The sequence below is a fragment of the Anomalospiza imberbis genome, chromosome 1, assembly GCF_031753505.1.
Source record: "Anomalospiza imberbis isolate Cuckoo-Finch-1a 21T00152 chromosome 1, ASM3175350v1, whole genome shotgun sequence".
In the NCBI taxonomy this organism is placed as follows: Eukaryota; Metazoa; Chordata; class Aves; order Passeriformes; family Viduidae; genus Anomalospiza; species Anomalospiza imberbis.
Genome location: NC_089681.1, coordinates 66,125,765 through 66,138,483, shown reverse-complemented (window position 1 = coordinate 66,138,483; position 12,719 = coordinate 66,125,765). Strand labels below are relative to the sequence as shown.

Here is a 12,719-nt window from a genome sequence, read left to right as displayed (position 1 = left end):
TGTGACACTACAACCTCAGTCCTCCAGCTTCATAGGCAAGTCTGGAAATGGCCACTGACCCACTGATCGTACAGGCACAGCACACATCCCACCACTGTGCAACCATCTCACATTAGCTACACAGCATTTTTTGGTTCTATCTCTCTGCAGGCACACAGGTTGTACAGGATCCTCCAGCTGTCTGGTGTAAACATCTTCTCAAATGAGATCCCATCTGCTCAGGCCTGCTATGGAGTCCAGCTAGTCTTAAGTTCCAGGACCAGCTCTGCTTGCATGATCTGGCAGAAACCAGATTTACTGATAAGCATTTGCACCTTTTATAACTTCTGTGAACATAGAGCAGGTGCATGGAATGCCAGAGAATGGTTAGGACAGCATATGAAAAAGCACAAAAGGTGACAAAAAGTAATTGCACGTGGCAGAATCTATCATCTCTCCAGGGAAAAGATTCTGCCCTCTTGATCCAAACTGTCTTCTGACATTACACCTTACCTTCATCTCAAGATTTTTTAAAATGTTAGCCAGTGGGCCATTGATTATTTAAAAGCACTGAATTATATGATACATGTCTGAACTTTTTTCTGTATAACACTTTTCCCTATTTTTGGAAGATTTTCTTGCTCATATACATATCATATCCAATTTATTATGGGGTCCACAGGTGCAAAGTCAGCAATGGATGTCACTTTGTGGATCTTTTTATTTTTTGAGAATTCACTTTCAATTAGTTAAAGAAATAGAGAAGTGTTGAATCATCTGTCATATATCTACAGAGTGCACCAAGTTGTTCTGCTCAGCATACAGATAATGGGGAAAAATATTGAGCCAATTAATTTAAATTCCTTAAAACAGAGGAAAAATAAAAAGTAAATGTAGAAGCTTACAGTTAATCTTTTAGAATTCTCTCTTGTTTCTTCACTGACTGCTTCTATAATGGATGAATGGGAGAAAATCCCTAAATAGCAAATCCCTAAATAGCGGTCAAAGAGTTTTAGGTAATTTAGTGAATTTTAAACTAAGATTCAAGGGGCTGTGTCTGAGCCTGACACTCAGTTACCTTGCATGTTAGTAATTCAATAGACTGCTTATGAAACTGGCATCCACCAATAAAGCCCTGTAGTTTGCAGAGCTACCTATTAGTCACAAGTCCTATTTATAATTCTTTATGTATTCACTCATTTATCTGGTTGCCCAAAGACTATAATTGTTCTAAAATGTTCCAAGTCCCATCCCTAGTTACTGACATGCCTTATATAACCTAAATGATGCACAGGTAACCTGCATCTGCTTAATTCAAGCTGTGTGCTCTCAGAGCCTTATGCTGGATGGGCCCTGAGCACTTCCTGCAAATCCCCAGTCAAATGTGTCGTGCTCAGTTTGACTGAGCCTTACAGTGCACCCCTTTGCAATGTGTTGTCATCCAGCTGGTGCCCTTTTCTTGCAGCAGAAAAGAATGGTCCTTTGCAATATGAGTAAACTTAGAGCATTTCTTGAGTTCACATTGAACTAGACTTATTGCCTGTTGCTGTAAGATTTTTGTATTGATGTTGTTTGCCTTAGCAATTGCTGTTCTTTGCTTTATCTTAGTTTAGTATTGAGTTAAAGGGCATGAAGTTGAAACCAGAAATAAATGTGCATTTGACATCCTGCTTGCTGCTATTTATCCTTCTTATTTCTATGTGTAACAGACAAACTGTTTATTTTTGCAAATTCTTTTGCTCATAATTGGCCATTGCATATAAGTTTGAGTGTGCAATTGAGAAGCTGGCTTGGGAAATAGCATTTTTAATATTCCCCTTTAAATCCATTACATACTTATTGCATCCAATTCATCTTATACTAAGAAACTTTATGTTGTTGTTGTTTGTGTGATGAAGATGCAAAAGTTGAAAGGTCCTAATTCTGAAATATATCACCCAGGCTTCAAGAGTCCTATTTTTTCTTCAGTATGTAGTTCACCATAAGTAAAGCATTTATAAATTTGTCTCTGACTGAGCTGTTCTAAAGATCTTGGGGGCATGCAGATACTTGATCTATACTTTCAGTCAGTTAGATAGTAGATACATGCTAATGTTCTTATCAAATATCAGTCTTGAATTAAATTACAGTCACTCTTCTTTAGAATTCAATGCCAAAAGCACTGGTTATGGAGGTATTAGACTTTGATATGTTTGCCTGTCACTCTGTTATTTGGCTTATTGCAACTTTGCAAAATTTTCATAAAAATTTACCAACTAAAACTTAAATTTACTCTTCTTTATTAATATAACAAATGTTAAAGGGGAGTGGAATGAAAAGATACATTACTTATTTTGCTCTATTCACTACCTCTTGCGCACTATCTACTAATTACTGAGAGTTTGCAGGGATGTTTAATCACTTCTGTCAAGATACAAAAACTTCCCCCAGTTTCCCCCTGAGCTGACTCACTTTTGACCTGGTTACCTCCACTTTATTTCCAAAATAGTAGATGCTAATACATAAAATTCTAAACCCTTTCAGACTAAGCGAGATCCCTTAGGATGAATAAACAGGACTGCATACCCTAGCAATGCTATCACTAAAATAGACATGTTTTCAACACATCCTAAATAAAATATTTCTTGTATTACACTGAAAGCATTTATTTTTCATTTTTAAATTATCATACTGGTAATTTATACCCTTTAAATGTTATATCTGAAGCTTTAAACAAGCAAATAATTTTCTACTTTCTGTTTTCCACCAATAGATGGCAGGTGAAGCTCTAGAAAATGATTCTATTGATACAGCAGGAGATAACTTATAATTTGAAAGTACATAGCTAGATGTAAATTACTGCTCTCTGATACCTCTTTAGATATGATCATGACTTAGTCCTAGCCCATCCACCTTGCATTACAAGCCTTAGTCTAATTTTAGGAATAGCTCCATGCTGTATATGGTAGTCTTATTTCTTTTGTCCCACTCCATTAGGTCAAACTGAAGTTTGTGCACACTGATTTCTCTCTTGGTCAAGAAGATACTGTCAGTGTGGTGTAAGAGCTGTTACATTAATTCAGTGTCTTAAGACTGAGCTTTCTGTAACTAAGCAAGAAAAGCTCTGCAGTCACACACATCAGAAATCACACCGATTATAAACTGCAACAGAATAGCCTAAAGCTCAGTGATTTCCAGTTCCAGAAAAGCTAGAACACAAGGAGAGAGTGCAGGATGAGAAAGAGCCTACTACACTGACAAAACTTATTCTAATACACCTCATTAAGGATGCTCCTAAGGTGTTAAAATAATTCTTCATATATGATGCTGCATTTTTAAAAATCAATTTGCTTTTTTTGAAACACAAAAGCAGAATGGATTGAATCTTGTTCACATACAAGCTAAAAGGACACAGTGCTAGAAGTCACAATAGAGTAGTAAAAAAAGATGAAGACTCATGTTATAATTGTTTTACAGACAATAAGTAATGTGTTGTAATCAATTAACTGTCGGATCTAATTGAAAAATGAATAGAAGTGTGCATAAACCACGGGGGTTTAGGACTGCAGAGCACAAAAGGATACCTTTCCCTCTAGGCAATCTGCATTAGTAAATGTTCATTATTTTTCCTGCAAAATGATTTCCTGAAATCAGTCTGCCTCATAATTGCCCTGCTGTTACAGGCAGTCTAAGTATTGATGACTAAGTGACCATTAGAGCTCAGCTGGTTCTTGTATATATCACAATACCTCCTCCAGGCTGACTGAGTAGACAAATTTGATTACTCTCATCCCTGCATTGCAGCCTTGATGATTTCTATTAATTCACTCCATTCAGTAATCCTTACATTTTTATAAGTTAATTTGGTTTTCTGAGCTCCACTTCTAAGTGTAATTCCACTTAGAAGCATATATTCCACTGTGTTTGGCATCTTCCACTGTATTGCTGGCAACAGCAGCAAAACATGTCTAAAACCCAAGGTCATCAGGAAGCATCAATGGTTAGACACTGAACAGCGAAGATCATGCAGCTCACTCAGTGACTATTAATCACTCTCTACAGTAATGTTACGGAAAAGAAGGGAGGGTATCTAAAGCTGCTTCAAATGAACAGCTCTCCAGTGAAGTGAAGAAGTTTGCCAGCATACATCATGACCAAAACAAATTCCAAAACCTAATTTTGGATGACCAATTTAGGTGCCTTCGTCTTTCTAGTCCAGACAACAGACAAGAGAGCTGTTTGAATAACCCTCTGCAGAAAAACCTTGACGACGTAGGAATCCGAAGTTCCGTCTCTATCACCTCAGGCAAATACCCCAAATAAGACAACATGAATGACCCCTTCAGATACTGTACCTGTCACTGAATGCAAAAAAAATGGATGCAATTAACAAACAAATTCCCAAGGGCCAGGTCACAGCATGCAAAACAAGCCCATGACCACAGTCTTGACAGTAACATGATGCTAAGCTGTACATTACCTTGACCCTCAAATAACAGACAGCACATTCTATCACAACAGAACTATTAAATAATCAGACTGTCTCAAAGCTACACATTTGCCCTTAGCTTGTCTTTGCTTGGACGCTCTCTCCCTGAAGAGTAAACTTTTCATTCAAACCTCAACTGAGAGCAGCCTGCAGTCAGTGAAACTGCAGAGAAAGGTCTGTAAACAATACCTGCTCTGTAGAGAACAAGCTGACCTTTATAGATGTTAAACAAAACAAAAAGGGTTGATTGATGCTGGGCAGTACCTGCTCTCCAAAATATTAAAACCAAGAAAGTCAATCAAAGGTTAGTTCATGAACATACAGTGTGATAAATTACGTCAGTGGTGGGGTAGGGAAGGGGAAAGCATGATTTGGTAAAATATTTAGGGCAAAAAGCCTGTATACTCAGCTGGAAAAGGAAAAAGTGTGTAATGCTGATTTCTGTTAAATGGAAAAAAAACCCCAAAACAAACCTATGTTATCTAGAGCAGGTCAGTTGCTCAGGTCTTCATGACTCATTTTTAAAATTCTGTTCAACACAGTAAGACATCATATGTATTTTAGAATAAGAAATCTATTTGTAAATTCCAATGGATAATTTCAACTTTGCCACAAATGTGCTACTAATACAGAAAAGGACAATCTAACCTAGATAGAATCATGGAATCACTTGTGTTGGAAAAGGCCCTCCAGATCATCAAGTCCAACCACAACCCAGCACTGCCAAGTCCCCCCACTTAAACCATGTCCCTCAGGGCAACATCTACAACCTCCGGGGCGGTTGATTCAACCACTTCCCTGGGCAGCCTGTGCCAATGCTTTATAAACTTTCCAGTGAACAAACTGTTAATAACATGCAATTTAAGGCCGTTTCTTCTTGTCCTGTCACTTCTGACTTGGGAAGAGACTGACACCTATCTTGCTACAACCTCCTTCCTAGTAGTTTTGTTTTCAGTCTGCCTGTGTCTTGTGGATCCCCACAGCTCTCATCCAGTGGTAACAGGACACAAGCAGTTATTTATAGACAACTGCAATACTGTCGCAGAAGCAAAAGGCACAACCCCACAGCACCTTTCCAATACTGTAAACTAGGACCTAACCATGAAGTGAAAGCAATGCCCAGGACAGAATTGCCTTAATACAAAAACATTTATGCCCAAATTGTAATGCTGTTCTTGTCACACTTTTTATATGCTTTAAGTGTGGTTTCTAGAAGACAGCAAAAATGCCTTTGGACAGCAGAGGAGCTATCTGGCATTAGAGTTATTTGCAATGCAGGATGACTTGGAGGAAGTTAAGGATCGTATTATGATTATGCAAGAAATCTGCTGAGAATCTGAGATGAAAGAGTTGAAATCACTGAAGTCAAGAGGTATTTAGATTTCAGACCAGCATCTCTACCTGGCTTTTAAGCAAAAATATAAATCATGTAGCTCCAAAAATAAAAAGTTAATAATCAACACATTTTAGGCAATTTTGTCTAAAGTGAGGAAGAGAACTCTGTTAATGAAACATGAAAATGCAGGTGCATGTCTTGGGACTGGCTATTACATAAGCTCCGAACAAAATTTTGGCAAAAGAAGTGATTTTTCAGACAACTCCCAAAAGCAAAGTTTTGATTACATTAGGAATCTCTGTTAAAGGGACGAAAAAGCTTATGAAACCAGTGCAGCAATGTGTAAAGATAGGAGAGAGAAATAAGTAGTTATCCAACAATAAATGCATTTAGATAAGCCATAACACTTGTTGATGTAGACTGATTTTCAGAACTTCTCAGCTGAGTTTGATAGAGGCTCAGGATCACTGAATGTCAAGAAAACTTACTTTATTCCTGTGCACTCTGTAACACACTACATAGTATCCCATTCATTTTAGCTGCTGAGAAATGATTGAAAACTTCTACATTTTCCTGGTTACAAACTAAAACTATTTACCATTGGTGTGGCCTCTGTGAAATCCATCAGGAGGTCACCTGGCTCCAAAGCAAATGTACTCCCAGCATCTGTGGAACTCTAAAGGCAAAAAAGAAACCCAACATTGGAAGAAAGAACCATTTAGTTTCCATAATTTTGTTGGTTATTTTTGTTGGGTTTTTTAAATTCCTTAAAGCACAGATTGCCAAATGGATTTCAAATTTCACACCATGTTTTTCAGGTATGGCTACTCAGGAAAGATAAAAAACATAATTACCTTTAAAATCCATGTGAGTAATCCTGATCCACTGCCCAGTAATGCTGAGGAAAAACTGTTATGGATTTTATCTGGGTCTTGGACCAGACACTAAATACTTCCTTACACAATAAGTTAAACATATCACTATGTTTAGTGATTAACATCAATAAACATGCATTAAAAAACTGCTCTTAAATGTAGAATTATTCCATCTAGGGAAAACCTTTTACTCACAGTTCCCTCCTACCCTTCCTGAACCCTTTCCCTCTCCCAGGAGACAAAAGCTCATCTCTTTGTGTGTTACCTTGCCACCGGGCGAAACCTGTGTTTGTCCTTCCGATGTTTGTGGCGTACACGTTTTCTGTGACCCGGGAGATGCTGAAGACACAGGTGTTGATGCTGCTGCTGCTGCTGCCAGTGCTGGAGGAAGGTCATCTTCATCACTGCCATTGATAAAAACACAGGGATTTTCTCATTAAAAAATGCTATTGGACTTTTGACTGCACTTGTGTCCAAGGAGGTACTGGTAACCTGCATGTCTGCTGTAGTGCTTTGAAGTGAAGCTCCATTTACTCTTTACTCTGAAATGCAGCTACCTTTTCAAGTAAATTAGATTTTTTTTAAGCTTTAAAGATTCCTTAAAAAATGGGTTGGCTAGGTACTTCTCATCTGCAAATGGAAATCTTATGGTTATTAGGTGCAAGTAGCATTTCTATGGATTATGTATATATGCATGAATGAACGGACTAGATATCACTCCACTTTAATGTTCATTCTTTTCTATGGAGGCTGGCAGCATTGATAAGAGCAGATATGGTGACATATATCCATGGATCTGACTGCTTCATTGACTTCAGACAATGGTAGATTTGACACCCATTATGGACCTAGTCTATGCTGTTATTTTCAAACTGTATTTAAAGGAATTTGATTGACTCCATAAAGGATCTCTTTAAAAGCATTCTTGTGAGGGTATCTTTTTCCTGTCCCATCTATTCCATTTACAGAGAAAACATTTTATTTAAGATGAGGTTGCACACTTCCTCTGGGCTTTAGGCCGTCAAGCTGAACTCTTTCCATCTCACCTATTGTCACTACTAAATGAAAGCCAGTAAAGAATTTTACACCTTCATTTATTTTTGCAGAACCCCATTGACTACAGGTCACTGGAGTCAGTCAGCCCTGAGTCAGGATGTTTCCAGTTGTTAATTACAATTGGATGGAGGTAAACAGAGTCATAATTTGGCCTATGGAAGCCTTATACTGGGAATGATGTGTGAAAAGGAAAGACTACAGATTGACAGCTTAATGTACAGCAAAAAATAATGAGAAAAATTACTGCTGCTCATAAAACAGCACTAATTTTAACTACCAATTAGGTACTCACAGTGCACAGAAGCCTGCCATGCCAGCTTGACTGCATGTATCTGCCTTGCCAGATACTTCCAGAACAGAACTACACTTGATTTAGTGCCACTTGAAGGCAGCATGCCTGGACAACACAAAAAACTTCAAAACTACATGACATACCAGTTACACAACCTTATGCTGGGTTGCCTAGCAATGTTTTTTAATTATGATGTAAAATTTTGGTTATTAATATTATCTTTTTCAAACTTCATTTTTTATTCCTTCTGGGTAAAGATAGAATTCAGCACCATAGCATGTACAGTACACATGTTTTATGCTGGAAAGAAATTGTGATATCTTTTGGACTTGTTGAATAGACAAAACAAGCCCAGAGCTGGGCTGTTGACCTAGTTAATCTCTCTTTCAGAAACATGTAGATGACATTTTCCCAGTCCTTGCTGTCCACTCTCAGCAGGAATTCACTGGCACCCTCCCCATCTCCTTTCTGAGTAAAGCTCCTCTGGTGTATACAAGGAAGTGGAAAAATAAGAGTTAGGGCTGATTTATCAGCCATCAAGCTATCTATCAAGCACACTAGCTGTAAGACTGAGAAATGGCCTTCACTGTATTACTTTCACAATGATCCTTCACTGTTTCTTCACATTTCCCACATTTGCATTCCAGATACAAGACAATTTAAATTGAACAGAATTTGAGTTTAGAAAAAGAAAAAAAAAAAATTACGGCCCGTCTTTTTCACTATGGAGTCTTTGGCCCTATACATGGCCACAGCATAGGTGATACCTGTGGTTAGATGTGTACATCTGCTGCTCCGCACACCTTATACTGGACAAACACACACCTTATACTGAAAATCTACATGGGAGCAAGACATATTCAAAACTGTTCATCAAAACCTCATCAATCAAAAAGTGATTGCGTGCTTCCACATGCCAGTCTTGGCCTCTTGGACAAATACCTATTTGGCTAATAGCTCATTTTCCTCCTAGCTTCAATTTGACAAAGTTCTTCTGTTTCTTCTCCTAAATAATTTTTCAGTTTTGGTAATGCAGATCGTTACAAAGACAATGTTTTTAATAGTGAAACAAAAATAAACCAACATATTGATGTTTATTAGAATCCTTTTGAAGAGACAAAAAATATATTTACTGACATTAGAATGTTGAAATCCTGGATGGACTAACAGTTGCCATTCCACACAGAAAGCATACATATTTTTTCTTTATTATGGCATTGGTATTCTTGTACTGATAAGTTTATGCTGACATTATCGCCTTTCCCCTTAATTTCTGATGGCCTTTTCTGTCTTTTCATGGGAGGACAAATCAACACTGACTTTCACTTCTGCTCAGTACCTCACATCTCTAGAGACTTTCAAGTGGAATGAATTACATGTAAATGGGATGCCAAAGCCCTGTAGGCAAAGATCCCTCTTTCCAGGAGTAAGAGAATTTGTTTTGCTGGCTGTAGCTGTAGCAGGCTCAGCGATTTCTTCTTGTGACAAATCACAGGGAGTGAGGGTGTGCTCTCTGAGAGGGAATGGCTCACAGCACAGCTTGATGCCCCAACAACTAAAGAATGTTTTCCTCATTTTGCAAATGGGGTTGTAATGAAGCCAACAGAGCAGCTTGTTCCAGCTCACACCAGGTCTTTGACATTTCATGTGGTAAAGAGGTTTTTAATTCCTAACCCATAAGCTTGGGAAAAGGTGGATGGCCTGCAATTCAAAGGGTTAGCCACTGCATAGGAAAGGCAAATTCATTTTGTATTAAGAGCATGAAGATTCTCAGTGTTGAAAGGGATGGTATCGGTATAAGTTCATTATCATGTAATTGCACTGATGCCTTTCAGAAGGCACAGCTAGAGCAATAATTAGCATCCCCTTTCATTTTCAGCTGTAGTAGGCAAAACCACAAAGATAATGCTGTATGTTACTCACAAACTGTACTGCCTCGTTAACTTCCTCACACGGGGAGCTTTAACCTCCTGCTTTTCTGTAGGGACAGTTGTTGGTGTAGTTTCAGGTCTCACTGGAGCTGGACTTCTAAAAATAGCAAGAAAAAACATATGTCATACAGGCTCTATTTAAACTATTTCAGGCATACCACCAAAGTTCTAACTCATCAACACTTATTTATCTTGCGAAGTGGCAACTGCCCATTGAAGTTCATCCTTTTGTTCCATTTATAGTTCATAGGCCAGTGTGTGTGTGTGTGTGTGTGTACAGAAAAAGATGTGTGAACTCACCCTCCTGTGCTGGGCATACCATTTATAGAAGCAGCCACTGGTTACAAACACAGAGCCTATGTGAAAGACCATGTGGAAATGTCACTGTTTCCAAAATACCACATTTTAATAACAGACCAGCAGTTCAGTCACGTCAGAAATATTTTTACAAAACATATGTTTAACAAAAACTATTTTATGAATTGTGAAACCTGTTCTGCTTAAAATATTTTTTATTTGAAATTAAACATTATCCTTCCACAGTTGAAAGAGCAGCTCAAGGGAAATTAACTAAGGGATGTGATCCAAGAAAAATGATCACATTTTTTTCCAACTTGCTAGAAAAAAGCAAATCTCAGACATGTTTCAGATGCTCATTAATGTGAAATACATCTGCAGAGCTCCAGCAAAGGAAAGATATGGCAATGAAGAGGTCAACCTGAAAGAATCTTCTCCTTAAACATTTATCAGTAGAATTAATTCAGGCTTCAATTAAAAAAATCATAAATACTAAACAAAAGATCCTCATGACCTTGGGAGGAAACCATTTCAACCATGAGCTTGAGGGGCATGAAGACACATTAAACATCTTAAATACTACTTTAAATATTGCTTATATGTGTACTGTAAATATAATAAATATGCCAAACATTAAAAAAATAATTTGAAAGTCCTGATTAACAACTTGTGAAATGGTATTTGGCCATCTAATCTGAAGTCAGATTCTAAATTAGTAACTTGAGCAGCCCTACTGATTGCTGATGGGACTGCACATGCACTGAGGTGCAGTTCACAAAAGTTTTTCTAGTCTACTTAGATTGCATTAGCCTTCTAAAGCCTTAATAAGATAAGTATGTTTAATTTTCACAATTGCAGATCCTTTTGATGCCCCTGTGTGTTTTAAGCTTTGTTAACTCTCTTTGATAACTTCTGAACCTGATGTCGAGCTACAACAGAACCTACTGAGATGGCACAGCCTTCAGGTTATATATTCAGTTTTCCTAAATGTTTCTTAGTTTTTGGAGAGATCACAGAGAATAAGATTGAACAGTGAAAAGTATTAAAGTACAAAGGGCATAAATAAATAATAAACCTGATTACTAGTTGAACTTCTTATAAAACAACTTTTGTCAATTATTTACCTGCTATTTGCTCCCATTAATTTAAAGAAGTTAGTATAGATAGCAGCAAGATATCTGTATCAGATATATTTCCTTTCCCCAGTTCAAATTTCAGTGTCACTCATTTTTATCACAGATTTTTCAATGACATTAATGCAGAACAAGCCAGCCATATCTGAAGACCTTTTGCTGAATTTGTTAGGCTGGCAAATAAGGGGAAGATAAGCAAAGAGAAATAAAAAAAGCCCAAATAATCTGTTTTAGTCTTGAAGTCAATATATCTGACCTGAAAATCTGTGAATCAACATCATTATGGAAGCTCCCAAGATTGTTTTCATCAAACCAGACTCCAGGTTGGAAGACAACACTAGCTCTTCTTTTGCTGAAGCAAAGGTAGCTTTTGGCTACTGAAAAAAATTCCTTGTTCAATTTACCCAAAGTGATTTCCAACTGAAGTCTGACATAAGCAGGATAAATATGTCAAGACACATTAAACAATGGATAATCAAATTGTAAAGGGGTGTAAAGGAATGTAATTATTTTCAGCTCAAATATATTAGCTGATATTCTTGCTCTGTATGAGTGGTCCTCACAACTTTCCAGTAATTTTGTAACAGGGTACCTTAAAATGTTTAAACCTTTTCACCAACTCAGTGAGAGTGGAAACAAAGAGAGTGGTATAAACTACATGAGTTGAATAACATTTCCTCAAAATTATAGCAAATGATCAATTAACGCTATGAAGGGGTTTAAGAAACAGCAAAGTGTAGAATAGGAAAGCTGGTTACAAATCTATTTCCAGTTCATGAGTGCTTCAAATTTCTCAAGACAACATTATAACCTGTGATGTAAGTCAGTCAGATACTTTCACGCAAAGGAAGATTTGAAGTGATAATTTCAGCTCTTTTATTATGTTTCATTTTACAAAGCCTGTGTATCTCCTTTGGAATACCCTGGTTTGAAATTTAAAGAAAGCAAAAGAGGAAGAGGTGGGGCTTTTGAAGCAGTTATTTCAACTGTCACAATCAAATTTTTGCTTGAAAAGATGTAGTGCAATTTTTTAACTAAAGCAGTTTACAATGATTTCAAAGCAAGTTATAAAACTCACTTATACATATGAAAAATTTTAAAATTCTAAGTCTGAATTAATGCAGAAAAATTGTTTAACATGAAAAATTTCACTCAACTTCAAATAAAGTGTTTGAGATACAAACAGCACCTACTCTCTAATCCAATATAAAGATGAAAAACTTATTATTTTCCTTTGAATGCTGCAGATTTTCAAGTAGGAAAAAAAAGTCAAGTAAACATCAGACACACCTACTCCTTTTTCAGCCATTGTAATTGCTCACATAAACTTTACTTATGTTTTGTACCACACC

General features: G+C 37.1%; 1 protein-coding gene across 4 annotated transcripts in view; it reads right to left on the bottom strand.

The window, feature by feature from the left end:
- Positions 1–12,719, bottom strand: part of EPB41L4B (erythrocyte membrane protein band 4.1 like 4B) — a 169,681-nt gene that overhangs the window by 23,361 nt on the left and 133,601 nt on the right. For all 4 annotated transcript variants that reach the window (XM_068195520.1, XM_068195510.1, XM_068195531.1 and 1 more), the window contains 3 exons: positions 9,930–10,034; positions 6,924–7,062; positions 6,382–6,459 (listed from right to left, as the gene is read on the bottom strand). In XM_068195520.1, coding sequence (XP_068051621.1) covers positions 6,382–6,459; positions 6,924–7,062; positions 9,930–10,034 — 322 coding nt within the window. The remainder of the gene's footprint in view (positions 1–6,381; positions 6,460–6,923; positions 7,063–9,929; positions 10,035–12,719) is intronic.